The sequence below is a fragment of the Rhincodon typus genome, chromosome 6, assembly GCF_021869965.1.
Source record: "Rhincodon typus isolate 14 chromosome 6, sRhiTyp1.1, whole genome shotgun sequence".
Lineage (NCBI taxonomy): Eukaryota > Metazoa > Chordata > Chondrichthyes > Orectolobiformes > Rhincodontidae > Rhincodon > Rhincodon typus.
This window is the reverse complement of record NC_063337.1, coordinates 3,648,268-3,663,301: the sequence shown is the minus strand read 5'-3', so window position 1 is coordinate 3,663,301 and position 15,034 is coordinate 3,648,268. Positions and strand designations below refer to the sequence as shown.

Here is a 15,034-nt window from a genome sequence, read left to right as displayed (position 1 = left end):
TATTTTGAACCAGATCAGGACCCAAACAGACTGGAATGGAACCAAATAAAACCAGTGAATTTTGATGAGATCAGTGGAAGTTGGGAGTCTGATTTGGAGTGTGTGATAGTAGTCTGAGGGAACTGAAGCTCAGGCAAGGGCTTCAGTAGCAGATGAACCAAGGCAGAAACAGTCAGGCGAGGTTACAGAGATGGCAGTCCCAGTGAAGGAGACCATGTGGGGCCAGACGATCATCGGCGGCGGGGGGGGGCGGTGGTGTTGGTGGTGGGGGGCCTGTGTGTAGAAGGAGGTAAGAAGGCTTGGTGAATTTCTGCAGTGCATGTTGTAGACAGTCCACACTGCTGTCAGTGGTGAAGGGAGTGAACGTCTGAGGTGGGAGGGACAGAGTTCCAGGTTCCTCAGCAGCAGACTTGAATGGAGATATTGTTCAATGTCAGGCTAATCCAGTCTTTCATCGCAGATAATTAAAGCTGCATTCCTGGGAATTCATGGAATAGAGATAGCGACAACTGGGGGAACAACTCAGCTGTACCAGAAACAGCACTGAGTGTTGAAGAGAAATACTGCTACCCTAAATGTGACAGGAGTCAAATCTTCAGGGGGGCCAGAGAGGGCTGAAACTTCAAGAGGATCAAACTTTGAGACTTAAAGGAACAAATATCTGGATAGTGATCATAAAGAATAGACTCACCACTGAGAAGTGACACACAATTATTTATTTAATAAAAATACAAAAACTATGAATGTTAATGTTAAAAGTATAAATGCAGTACCTTTGCAAGAGTTAAATTCTTTACAATATTTAAAGAATGTAAACATTATGTTAGTTTAGTAGGTTTTAAGATGAAGAGATACTGCATGCAATCAAACCCTCATCCTCAGTGAGTCTCTTGCTTTGAAACAGAGCTCGAACCATCAGCTCGACGTGGAGGATAAGGCTTAATCCAGGAACATTATCCCAAAATATTAGAGGATATGGGGCCTCAGCAGAAATGTGGAGTTAGGACACAGATCAATCATAATCTCATTGATTTGACAGAGCAACAGGGGCTGAATGGCCTACTGGAGCTCTAATGTTACCCAAACCTGTTACTATTGGCTACTTTTCGAGCTATTGTTAAAAATCCCCCATTCACCGTTCTGCTGCAATGCTGGCCTGCAGCCGAGAACATTCTGAAGCAAAGATACTGAGGGTTAGTATTTCTGGGTCAATCTAGTGCTGTAACATTGGCTGAGGAGGTTTTAGAGATCAGGAGAGAGCCTGCTCAGTTCTCCCATATCCCAGCAATCAAACACCCCAGTGTCACGAACACATATATTTTCTCTACTTGTCTCCTGGGTATATAAGAGTTGTATAACTCCTGCCTTTGCATGACCATAGTATCACCGAAATGCTGTTGAAATATTTCATTTTACGCTCATTATCAGGATAGAATGGCAAAAATGCCAAACTTCAAAGGGAACAACAATTTATCCTACATGAGAAATGGGTGCTCACGGTTGGCAAGTTGAGACCTTGCGCTTGGGAATGCATTGGGGAACAGTTTGACCCCAATGACTTTGTTTAATTGAGAAAGTTACAAAGCCAGGGCATGTTTGTTCTCCTGGCAGAGGAGGCAACCCTGTGCCTAAGTAAAAGTCACTTCATGCCAACATCAAGTGGGCCTGACTGACAATCTTCCACTGAACCAAACAGAGTCAACTCTCCAACCAATTGGCACCCTTCTCCCCTGCACTACAAATTGTTGTTCCCTTTGCAATTTAGTCAGAAGTCACACAACACCAGGTTATAGTCCAACAGGTTTTATTTGAAAACACAAGCTTTCAAATCACTGCTCCTTTTGTTGGGTGAAGTGGAGGGAAGCAGACAAATTCTGTGTCTGTGCACTTCCCTCCACTGACGATGGAGCAGCGCTTTGAAAGCTTGTAATTTCAAATAAACCCGTTGGACTATAATCCAGTGTCATGTGACTTCTGACCTTGCCCATCCCAGCCCAACACCGGCACCTCCACATCATTGAAATTTAGTATTCTTGCATCGGTGCTGGTGAGTGCAAGATGGCTCTTTTTCTCCGCGCAATACCTAAATAAATTCTATACCACCAAGTGACTACTTATTACAACAGTCAGCAGAGACAGGTGATCTTCCATCAATATTTGTACCAACAGGAAGGTGACTGAGAGAGACCCCAGGTGAGTACAGATGTGCCAGATAGAAGAGGCATAGTGAGCTTTTGAAAAATATATGTACACATTGGCATTCATTTGACAAGAGCATTTCACAATTCATTTCGAGGAAGAAAGATTTTAATTTTATACAGCATTTTTCAGAGACTCAATGTCTCAAAGTGTATTACAGCCAACCAAACACTTCTTGTAGTGTACTCACTGTTGGGATGGAGGAAACAGAACAGCCAATTTCTGTACAGCAAGATCCCACAAACAACTGTGTCAAAATGTCCAAATGATCTTTGTATTATTGTGACATTGATTGTGGCCAGCACCAGTACCTCAGGGATGTCTCATTTGCTCCTCTTTGAAATAAAATCAAAGGAAGACAATACTTCCACCCAAAAAACAAGTGGGGGGGCCTTGGTTTAATGCTTCATCAGAAAGACAGAACCTCCAACAGCCCTGCAATCACTCTGTATTGCCATGGAATATCAACTTGGAGTCCTGGAGTGGGGCTTGAAATTTTGAAACAGCGGAAATAGGAGCAGGAATAGGCTACTCAGCACTTTGAGTGGTCTCTGCCACTCAGCTGATCATTCAACTCAGTCCTCTGTTCCTGCTTTCTCCCCCATACCTTGTGATCCCTTTAGCCCTAAGCACTATATGTAACTCCTTCTTGAAAACATTAAATGTTTTAGCCTCAACCGCTTTCTGTGGCAGGGAGTTTCACAGGCTCCCCACTTTCTGGATCAAGTCATTTCTCCTCATTTCAGTCCTAAATGGCCTATCTTGTACCCTTAGACTGTGACCCTTGTTTCTGGACCCCCTGGTCATCGGAAACATCCTTCCTGTGTCTATCCTCTCTAGTTCCATTAGAATTTTATAGGTTTCTATGAGATCTCCCCATTCTTCTAGTGAATATCATTCGAGACAATCCAGTCTCCCTTCATACATCAGTCCTGCTGTCCTAGGAACCTGGAAACTTCAGATTCAGAGGGAAGAGTGCTGCCCACTGAGCCATCACTGACACATCAAGCCTGGACTATGGGAGACATAGGAGATGTCAAGACATGGAGAGAGGAGAACTTTTCCAGGGTTCTCAGTGAATGTGGAGAGACTGGAGAAGTTGGGATTGTCTTCCACAGACTGAAGACGTTTAAGTGGAATTTTAAATCACGAAGGACAGACGGGGAATAGTCTAGTAGTAATGTCACTGGACTAGCAATCCAGGATCCCAGGCCATTGTTCTGGAGACATGGGTTTGAATCCCACCATGGTAAATGGTGAAATCTGAATTCAATAAAGAGCTGACCTATTGGTGAACTTCCAGCCATTGTCCATTGATGCTCAAAACACATCTGGTTCATCTCAGATTCTCTAGCATCTGCAGTTCCTACTATCTCTGGTTCATTATAATGCCATTTAGGGAAGGAAATCTGATGTGGCTTCCAGACCCGCAGCAACGTAGTTGACTCTGAGCTACCCTGTGAAACGACCCAGCACAGCCACTCAGTTATATCACACTGTGAGAAAGTTTCAAAGGAATGAAACCACACCAGTCCCCTCGAGTCAACCTAGGCACTGAAAGAGACAACGACAGAAACAGCCCTGTCAACCCTGCAAAGTCCTGCCCACTAACGTCAGGGGACTTGAGCTAAAGTTCACAGACTAGTCAATCAACAGCCTGATATCGTCATACTGACAGAATCATACCATGTAGGCAACAGGATGGACAATAGACACTGGCCTAGATAGTGACAACCAGCAGCTGACCAGACTGAAGTGAATTCATCATCATGTCATAGAACCTCTACTGTGTGCAGCAGGCCATTTGCTCCATCGAGTCCACACCTCTAAAGTGCATTCCCCCCAAGACCCACCCCATCTCAGTAACGGCACATTTACCCTCGCCAATCCACCTAACCTGCACATCTTTGGACTGTGGGAGGAAACCGGAGCACCTGGAGGAAACCCACGCAGACACGGGGAGAATGTACAAACTCCACACAGACAGTTGCCTGAGGGTGGAATTGAACCCGGGTCCCTGGCGCTGTGAGGCAGCAGTGCTAATCACTGAGCCACCGTGCCAAATTGTTGGAAGTGGATTAAGTTGGAGATGATCACCTTTGAGTAACGTGTTGCTCTGAGATTAGGTAAAACATATGATTTAATGTGAACTATAATGCAAAGGGGAGGTGACAGTACACACAGGCTTGTTTTATGCTTGCACTTGGGAAAAGGCAAGTTTACAACTGCTCAGTCATGTGGGGTTTTCTTTATTGATGAGGGTATCACTGGCTAGGCAGCATTTATTGCCCATCCATAATTGCCACAGAAGGCAAGTGAGAGTCAACCACATTGCTGTGGGTCTGGAGTCACGGGTAGCCCAGTCCAGGTAAGGATGGCAGTTTTCTTCCCTAAAGGACATTAGTGAACCTGATGGGTTTTTCCTGACAATCGATAACTATTCATAGTCATCATTAGACTCTTAATTCCAGACTTTTATTGAATTCAAATTCCACCACCTGCCATGGCCAGATTCAAACCGAGTCCCCAGACATTACCTGGGTCTCTGGGCTGACAGTCCAATGATAATACCACAAGATCATCATCTCCCCAGTTTAAACAAAGATATCATAGGCAGGCATGCCAAATGGCAGAATGGCATGTTTATAACCCACTCTGTCTTTGACAGGGGTGTCCAATCACCTTCATTCCCTTGCTCTTTCTCTACAGAATTGTTGCAACTCAGAATGAGGCCATTCAGTGGTCATGTCTGCACTGGCTTTCTTTATGAGCAGCTCACCAAGTGCCATTCTCACCCACTTTCTCCCCTGTTATTCTGCACATTGTTCCTTTTCAGGTAACCACCTATTTCCCTTTTGAGTGCCTTTGAGGCAATGCATTTCAAAATCTAACCACTCACTGTGAGTAAAATTGTTTCCTCACATTGCTTTTGCTAATTATGTTATACCTGTGCCCTCTCTCGTTCTTGATCCCTTCACCAGTAGAAACCATTACTCCCTATCGACCCTGTCCAGATTTCTCATGAGTTCTGAAAATCCTCGATCAAATCTCTCAGCCTTCTCCTCTCTGAGGGATACAATTCCAAGATCTATAACCGATCTCTGAAGTTACTCATCCATGGAGCCATTCTCAAAAATAGTTCTGCAAATTCTTCCATTTCAAGTGTTTGACAAATTCCCTTGCAAAAGTTCCTATCAAACCTGCTTCCACCCCTTTTCAGGCAGTGTGTTCCAGACTGCAACAGTTTGCTGTATAAAGGTGTTCCACACAAGAACAGATAAAATAGGAACAGGAGTCAGCCATTCGGCCCCTTAAGCCTGCTCTGCCTTTCAAGAGGATCAAGGCTGATCTAATTTGTGGTCTTATCACCACATCCTTGCCTGCTCTGCATAACCATCAAGTCCGTGATCAATCAACAATCTGTCTAACTCATCCTTGAATATATTTAATGGCCCAGTCTCCATTCCTCTCAGCAATGGAGAATTCTTAAGACCAATGACATTCTTTGAGACAATCTAAGCATCTAACTTTGATGTTCAATGGCATTACCATTACTGAAACCCTCACAATCAACATGGGAAACACTACCCCCGCCTGCACATTCCTCTCCAAGCCACTCACCATCCTGACTGAGAAATATATCATCGTTCCTTCACTATCACTGGGGCAAAATCCTGGAATTCCCTCCCTAAGGGCGCAACCTTCAGCACATGGACTGCAGTGGCTCAAGAAGGCAGCTCACCACCACCTTCTCAAGGGGCAACTAGGGATGGGGCAATAAATGTCGGACCCAGCCAATGATGTCCACATTCTGTGAAAGAGTTTTAAAAATTCCAATAATTTAAAAAATATTTCATTTCACTTAAAAAACATGTTCTTTTGTGTCCAACAAATGATGACAAAAATGTGTTCAGTGTCCATGGGACTCTAAATAAGACAAGAAAGTCGATATTCCTAGTTGATCTTAACCATTGTAACTGACTTCAATCCCTTCTGTTTCTGATACGTCTAGTTGTGGTTTAGTCAATCAAAAAGTAATTCTTCTGTCGAGTCCCTTTTCTCCACAGATGCATCCTGACTAGCTAAGTGTTTCCAGAATGTACTGTTTTTATTGCACGTCTTTGTCCCTGCAACCTAATGACCTTGTGTCCCTTCCTGTAACTTGCTGCACAGCTGCAGGCAAGATTTGTTGACAAAAGTATTCCAAGTTGATTCCCTTATTATCCCACACCCATCCCATCCCATCGACTGCTAAATTTCCAACAAAATCCCTGACATGGGGAAATGGTTTGGAAGTCAATCTCATCCTGGAGTCCCTGGCATCCTTTCTCTGTATGAATTTGCCTCTCCCCGTGAGGTCAGAGACATTTACAGGAGGTAAATTGGCCTCTTTCTGTTTGCGAAGTCTTTTGTGTAGTATTTACGTTCACTAGACACCCCTCTCCAACTCCCGGTTCCTTGAAAATATAACGTATGCGTGGGAGAGTTGTGGTGCGGACAAAGGGTTGGTTATCGACAGGAGCTTCTGCCTGCTTACGATGTTAAATTTCTATAACCCGAGCTCTCGATGCTTTCCCTTCTGATCGAATGGTGGTCATGAGGGCGATGGAAAATTTGGAGTCACTGCTGCGAGGCTGGGTCAGCAGTCAGTCCAGAGATTGGCCAACCTTGACCGATCCACGCTCACCACGTACTCTCCCGATAAAGACCAGGAAACTGCATTAATGGAAGATCTGGAGAAAGAGAGAGAGAGAGAACACATCATTCCTTAAGAAGTCAAGTATGATTTTAATGCTGCAAGGTAGGGAAATGGAGTGCACGTGGGTAATGGGCGATCATTTGGGAAAGCTCAAGTAATGGAGATGGAAAGAGACGTTGGTGGGGGATCAGGAATGTTGCTTGTGATGAAAGTCCATCTCTATTGACCCTGGAAAAAAAAAGTCTCTCAAAAATGTGAACAGGTTAAGGAAGGGTGGCTGCAGAAGCGGTGCTTCCCACTAACAGGACGCTGCTTTCAGTCCAAAAAAACTGCACAGCTGAGCAATATCATGTGTGCCTTTCAAGGCCAAGAACGTAAGCTGTACGCCCCAGTGACCAGGCCGCTCAAATCCAGCATGTTCCTTCAGTTCTTCATTGGAGGTACATACCATACTCAACCCACGCCCGCCTGCAAAACCCGAAACAAACCATCGGCCGTTAGGTGTGATTCTCCATTTGGGAAACAGTTACTGAACAATCCCAAGTGTGCTCGTACTGACACCAATAACCAATTTAAGATAGCCAGTTGAACTGCTGATGTGGCTTAATTGCAGCAGCACAGTGCTTAGCAGGGAGGAGACTTAGGGACCCAGGTTCGATTCCAACCTTGGGTGACTGTCCTTCCACCAACATAATTATAACAAAGGGAGATAGCCGTGTGGGGGTAATGTCACTGGATAGAATCCAGAGGCTAATGTTCTGGTAAGATAAACAAAGGAATTAACATTCAATGCACAAAATCTGGAGTTGAAACTTAGTCTCTGTGACGATGACCATATAAAGTTAGCATAGTCCTACCAGATCATAGGGCTGCTCACTCATTTGAGGTTTGTTTACATCTATGTACATACACATAGAAGATTTTTTTATTTTATTAGATGGTAAAGCACCATTGAGAGAGACAATTGGTGGTTGTTTAACCTTAGGGTCACCATGCTTCAGGCGAAGGGAAAGTTGGGAAGTTGGGGGCTTCATGGTAACCACAGCCTCAGCCTCCTTTCTTTTGTTTTCCTATGTTAAAGGCACATATAAATGGCAGCTGTTGTTCTGGAACTCTGGAGGGAGGGGCTCAGAATTAATTTGACTCTCTGACCTCCCTCAAGCCATGATCCAGAAGGTTGCAACTTGGAACAATGAGACCATAGACTCCTTTCACATACCTGTGTTGTCCAACCAAAGAAGTCTCCAGTTTCCCAGTGAGGGTGTCCCAAACATAGAGAACTCCATCAGATGATCCCACTATAGCGTAGCTCCCATCGGGGCTGAAAGAACAGGAAAGGACAAGTCCATTAAAACTACTGACAGCATATAGTGCCCAAAAGCTTCAGGATATTTACATTTGATGGAGTCTCTTTGTGCAAAAACTTTCCCCCACATTCCCCCCCACCTCTCTCTCTCTGCAACCTCCTTCATATTTACAAACACTTGCCTTTAGATCAGTAAATCCAGGAATCAAGTCCCAAGCCAGAGAACTGACGCACATAATCCATTCTGCGACTCCCAGCTCTTAGGGAGTGCTGCACTGTTGGAGAGTCAGCACTGATGGAGCACCGCACTATCGGAGGGTCAGCGCTGAGGAAGCGCCGCGCTGTTGGAGGGTCAGCGCTGAGGGAGCGCCACAGGGTCTGAGGGTCAGTGCTGAGGGAGCGCCACAGGGTCTGAGGGTCAGTTGCTGAGGGAGCACTGCACTGTCGCAGGGTCAGCGCTGAGGGAGCGCCACAGGGTCTGAGGGTCAGTGCTGAGGGAGCGCCACAGGGTCTGAGGGTCAGTTGCTGAGGGAGCGCTGCACTGTCGCAGGGTCAGTGCTGAGGGAACGCTGCAGGGTCTGAGGGTCAGTGCCAAGGGAGCTCCGCAGGGTCTGAGGGTCAGCGCCGAGGGAGTGACACACTGTTGGTGGGTCAGTGCTGAGGGAGGGCCGCATTGTCAGAGAGGTTGTCTTTCAGATGAGAGAAGCCTTGTACCCAACATAAAAAGAGTCTCCCACAGTTTTCTGTTGGTGTTCAAACAGTCAGGCAGTGGTTAAGGGAGGACTACGACTGATCGGAGACTAAATGATTATTTACACCTGGAGAAAGGGCACAGCCCAAGTGTTACTTGGTTAATTTGTAGCTGTCTTTCCAGAAGCGCAAGATATCGGTCCGGCCACAGTGATAGAGGAGGATACTCAGTCACTAGAAAGGTTTAGAACGACGTAGAGTGAGTCTCGGATAGATTGTTGGGACTTAACACTGACACAACACCAGGACCAGATGACCTGCATCCAAGGATAATGATGTGAGTGTGGAAATTGCAGAAGCCCGAGCGAGAATCTTCCAGTTTTCCCTACGTGTGACAGAGGTGCCAGAAGACAGGAGAATTGCAAACATTACCACCTTGTTCAATGGTCTGCAAGCTTCTGAAGACAATTATTCAGGACAGAATGAGTAAGCACATGGAGAAATGCTGGGTCGATTAGAAAGCAGGAATTGTGTTTCTGGAGTTTTCTGAAAAGGTAAAAGAGAGGGTTTTTGAGGGTAATGCAGTTGATGTGGTGTGCATGGATTTCTAGAAGGTGTTTGATACAGTGCCACACAACAGACTTGTGAAGAAATACAGAGGTCATGGTATAAAAGGGACAGTAACAATGTGATACCATGCCAGCTGAGGAAACAGAGAGTCGTGGTCAATGGGTATTTTTCAGGCTGGAGGATTGTTTATAGTGGAGTTCCCCAGGGGTCAGTATTGAAAGCTTTGCTTGTCCTGACTTATATTAATAACCTGGATCTTGCTGTGCAGGGGACAATTTCAAAGTTTGCGGATGGCGTTAAACTTTGGAAGAATTGTTAACAATGAGGAGGACAGTGTGGGTCTGCAGAAGGACATTGACAAGCTGGTGAGGTGGGGGGATTGATGGCCGATGAGGTTCACTTCCAGCACCCCACCCCACCCCACCACCAACCCCCCACCCCAACCCAGCTTCCTATACCTCAGCAAACAAAGGAAATGATTCCCTTTGCCTTCTGAACCACCTTATCAATCTACCCTGCTACCCTCAAAGATTCTGTGACATTCACTCTGGGGTGCCTCTATACCTGTCAATATTCTCCCATTAATGGTATGTTCCTTTGCCTCGTTTGACTTTTTCAAAAGTATCCCTTTTATCATTTTTTGCGTTGAAATCTATTTGCCACCTATCTGCTCACCTGGGCAGTCCTTTTAGGAAGGACCCCTTCGCCAGTCTAGCCTACATGTGACTCCAGACAGAGGCTGACACTAAGTTCCAATGGTCAGAGCCAGTGCAAGCATGAATGGGCCAAATGGCCTCCTTCTGTACGATAACATTTCTGTGGCTTAGGTGAAGACCCTCAACTGCCCTCTGATCTGGCCCTGGCCAGTCACTCAGATCAAGGGCGATTGGGAATGGGCAAAAATGCTGGCTTTGATACCCAAACAGGAAAAGTTAAATAAATTTCCAATTTCTCTATCTTTAGGGCAAGCCAGGAGGGAGTTAGAACCATTCAGTCGAGGAAGACTTTGCAAAGAAGTGATGTGTCTTCAAATGCCAGTGGTGGAGGGGGGAGCGAAGGAGGTTTGGGAGGGCGAGAAGCAGAGTGATTCAGTGTTGGGAAATGATCGAACATCACGTTCATCCAGGGAGCAAGATGCAGCACCAAGTGGGCAGAATCTGGTTGACTGCCATTGCTGTAAATGGCGAGATAAACATGGAAACCCAAATCTGATTTCTATTGATCTGTTGAGGAGTGGCTTTTAACTAAGAATGGTTACCATGGTACCGGAAGTGGTATTTTGGCATCTTGTGTACGTGTAAACCAATCACAATTACGACCCAGTAGTAACTCAGGTTCCAAAAGCCATAAAAAAGCCCCAAAGCCTGTCCACCATCTACAAGGCGCACGTCAGGAATGTGATGGAATACTCTCCACTTTCCTGGATGACAGCAGTGCCAATAAAACTCGAGAAACTCAAAGCCAGCCAGGACAAAGTAGCCCACTGGGTTGGTGCCACATTCAGTCACTCTATTACCTCCAGTTCCAATGCATAGTGGCAACAGTGTGTTCCATCTACAAGAAACACCATAGCTACTCACTCAGGCTCCTTAGACCTCATCTTCAGGTAACTCAGGCTCCCAAGTAGGAAATATATTATGTTGCTTCATTGTGACTCTGCCAAAGTCCTGGAACTCCCTCCCCTGAAGGGCATTGTGCCTGCAACGCATGGACTGTAGCAGCTCAAGAAAACAGTTCAACATCACCTTCTCAAGGGCATTCTCTTGAAGTGTATAAGGGGTGTAGGGGGTATTCTTAAGAGGGAAATCAGGAGGGCTGAAACGGGATAGGAGATAGCCTTGGCAGATAAGGGTCAGGATAATCCAAAGAGATTTTACAAGCACATTAAGAGCAAAAGAGCACCTAGGGAGAGAATAGAGCCCCTTAAAGATCAACAAAGTCATCTATGTGTGGAACCACGAGAGATGGGAGAATTGCTAAATGAATATTTTGCGTTCGATTTTACTGTGGAGAAAGACATGGAGGCTAGGGAACTCAGGGAAACAAATATTGGTGTCTTGAAAAGAATCCAGACTACAGAAGAGAAAGTGCTACAGGTCTTAAAAAGCATAAAGGTGGATAAATCTCTGGGACCTGATCAAGTGTATCCTCCAGGATGTTGTGGGACGTTAGGGAAGAAATTGCAGGGTTCCTAGCAGAGATATTTGTATCATCGAGACAACAAGGTGCAGGGCTGGATGAACACAGCAGGCCAAGCAGCATCATAGGAGCAGAGAGGCTGACGTTTCGGGCCTAGACCCTTCATCAGTCTACTATAGTCTACTATTTGTATCATCGATGGGTGAGGTGCCAGAGGACTGAAGGGTGGCTAATACTGTGCCTTTATTTAAGAGAGGCTGTAAGGAGAAGACTGGGAACTATAGACCTGTGAGTTTGACATCAGTGGTGGGTAAGTTGGTAGAGGGGATTCTGAGATTCAGGATTTACATGCATTTGGAGAGGCAAGGACTGATTAAGGATAGTCAGCATAACTTTATGCATGGGAAATCGTGTCTCACAAACTTGACTGAGTTTTTTGAGGCCATAGCCAAATAGATTGATGAGGGCAGAGCAGCAGACGTTGTCTACATGGATTTTAGAAAAGCCTTGACAAGGATCCACATGGTGGACGGATTAGTAAAGTTGGATCACATGGGATTCAGGGAGAGCTTGCCAATTTGATAAAAATCAGTTTGATGGAGCTGCTGTGACCTCTGTAAGGGTTGGGGTTAAGTACAAGACTTCAAGTTGACACAAGTAGTGGGGTACCAAGGGTGCACTGCACCATCAGAGATGACATCTGACAGGTAAGGCATCAAATTGAGGCCCCTATCTGCCCTCTCAAGAGGTTATATTTGGAAAAACTGGACAATTCTCCCCAGTTTCCTGGGCACCAAATTGCCCTGAAACAGATGAGCCAGTAATTATCACATTGTTCTTTGTGGAAGATAACTGCGTGCACATTTCCTACAGTACAACAGCGACTATATTTCAAGAAGTATTTCATGTGGGTGAAAGTGCTTTGAGACACCATGAGGTTGTAAATGGTGCTACATAAATGCAAGCCATTCTTCATCTTCCCTCAAGCCTAGACAGCTCTACATTCCCTTCTCTGTGCCCTGACAAAGCCAGTAATGCTGACAATAGTTCTGAGGAAGGGTCACTGGGCCCGAAACGTTAACTCTGACTTTTTTCTTCACAGATGTTGCCAGACCTGCTGAGCTTTTCCAGCGACTTCTGTTTTTGTTCCTGATAATGTGCTTCCTTGGATTGGGAAAGCTATGGGTAATTCTAACCAGTGTTTCACAAGACCAGTCTGATGTCTTTCGAAAAACAGTTCCACACTAACACCAGACACAGAGCAACAAGACTGTGACTCACCTGAAAATTGCCTTGGTCCAATCAGCTCCACACTTAAACCCTTCAGCTCTAAAAAGAAAGGCAAAACAAGGAAATGGGTAAGAAACTCCCTCATTATTTTTTCACAGGATCAAGACACAAGCTTATCACGCAAGAGAAAAATAAAATCAAACAAAGCTAGATACACAGAAGGCAATGAAAAGGATGTTAACAGAAAAGCCAGTCAGAAGCTGGGAATACTGCAGCGAGTAACTCATCTCCTGACTCCCCAAAGCCTGTCCCACCATCTACAAGGCACAAGTCAGGAGTGTGATGGAATACTCCCCACTTGCCCGGATGGGTGCAGCTCCAACAACACTCAAGAAGCTAGGTCAGCATTTATTGTCCATTGCAGTTAAGAGACAAATACATTGGTCTGGGTCTGGAGTCACATGTAGGCCAGACCAAGATCGGCAGATTTCCTTTCCTGAAGGAGATGGGTTTTTCCTGACAATAGTTTCATGGTCTTCAATTAGACTCTTAATTCCAGCTTTTTATTGAATTCAAATTCCACCATCTGCCAAATCCCCAGAATATTACCAGGGTCTCTGGATTTATCGTCTAGCGATAACAACACAAGGCCATCACCTCCTCATTACCGCAGATTGAAGCCTCCAGTCTAGTACAGTCTGAGCAAATCTTCCCTACAGCCTCTCCAATTCCCTTGATGACTTCTAACGCAAATACCAAAATTAATGTTGGTTTGAGCTCCAGTTTCGCAGTCTGGCCACCAGGTGTACCTGAGCTCCTGCCTGGTTTCGTTCATCCGTAGATCCACCACCTTTAGCAGATCGTCGCGTGAACAGCTGAGTAACTGGGTCCGTTCGGAGTTAATGTCTAAAGACGTCACTTTTCCCTGCAGTGGGATCTCATCAGTCTTCATCCCAGACCTGCAATGAACAATACCAATAACTGTTATGACCCCAGCTAGTAATAATAACGGTCAAGGCAGATCCCAGAATGAAACCTGGCTTAAGATGACATTGGTTTTAAATTTTGCAGTTAGTTACTGTTGTTGTTAGTCACTACAACATATTCACAAGAGGCTGCAAGTGTTCTTTAAGAACTGAATATAAGCTTATCCCACCAAAGAAAAAAAATCAAACAATGCTACATATATAGAAAGCAGTAAGTTCTTAATGCAACATCAGGTCAAAAGCTGGGAATCCTGTAGCAAGTAACTCACCTCCTGACTCCCAAAAGCCTGTCCCACCATCTACAAGGCACAAGTCAGGAGTGTGATGGAATACTCCCCACTTGCCTGGATGGGTGCAGCCCCAACAACACTCAAGAAGCTCGACACCATCCGGGACAAAGCAGCCGTTTGATTGGCATCACGTCCACAAACATTCACTCCCTCCACCACCGACGCTCAGTAGCAGCATTATGTACAATCTACAAAATGCATTGCAGAAATTCACCAAAGATCCTCAGGCAGCGTCTTCCAAACCCATGACCATTTCCATCTAGAAGGACAATGGCAACAAATACAAGGGAACACCACCTCAAAGAACAAAGAACAAAGAAAATTACAGCACAGGAACAGGCCCTTCAGCCCTCCAAGCCTGCGCCGATCCAGATCCTCTATCTAAACCTGTCGCCTATTTTCTGTATCCCTCTGCTCCCTGCCCATTCATCTATCTACCTCCTGTAAGTTCTTCTCCAAGCCACTCACCAGCCTGACTTAGAAATATATCGCCAATACTTCAGAGTCACTGGGTCAAAATCCTAGAATTCCCTCCCTAAGGGTCAACCTACAGCAGGTGGACTGCAGCGGTTCAAGAAGGCAGCTCACCACCACCTTCTCAAGGGCAACTAGAGATGGGCAATAAATGCTGGCCAGCCAGCGACACGCATATCCCATGAGTAAATTTTTTAAAAACTCTCCTGAAAACAAAAAGGTCATGTGCGAGGGGGTTCGAGAGGAAAGAATGCAAAGAGCAGAACTGACATGGAGTTGTGGCCCAGGGAGAAAGCGAGAAGTGTGTTTACGTTTCACTGCAAAGGTTTGAGTAACAAATCCAGGCTGACACTCTGTTAGGTATTGGGAACACCGTACTGTCGCAGGGTCAGTGCCGAGAGAGCGCCGCACTGTCGCAGGGTCAGTGCCCAGGGAGTGCCGCACTGTCGCA

General features: G+C 45.5%; 1 protein-coding gene across 1 annotated transcript in view; it reads right to left on the bottom strand.

The window, feature by feature from the left end:
- Positions 1 to 5,979: 5,979 nt before the first annotated feature.
- LOC109933135 (autophagy-related protein 16-1-like) overlaps positions 5,980 to 15,034 on the bottom strand; it is a 78,611-nt gene continuing 69,556 nt past the window's right edge. Inside the window, exons 11-14 of the mRNA XM_048597859.1 lie at positions 13,643 to 13,792; positions 12,885 to 12,932; positions 8,118 to 8,219; positions 5,980 to 6,932 (exon numbers count right to left, since the gene is read on the bottom strand). Of these exons, the coding sequence (XP_048453816.1) occupies positions 6,839 to 6,932; positions 8,118 to 8,219; positions 12,885 to 12,932; positions 13,643 to 13,792 (394 nt within the window). The 3' untranslated portion in view covers positions 5,980 to 6,838. The remainder of the gene's footprint in view (positions 6,933 to 8,117; positions 8,220 to 12,884; positions 12,933 to 13,642; positions 13,793 to 15,034) is intronic.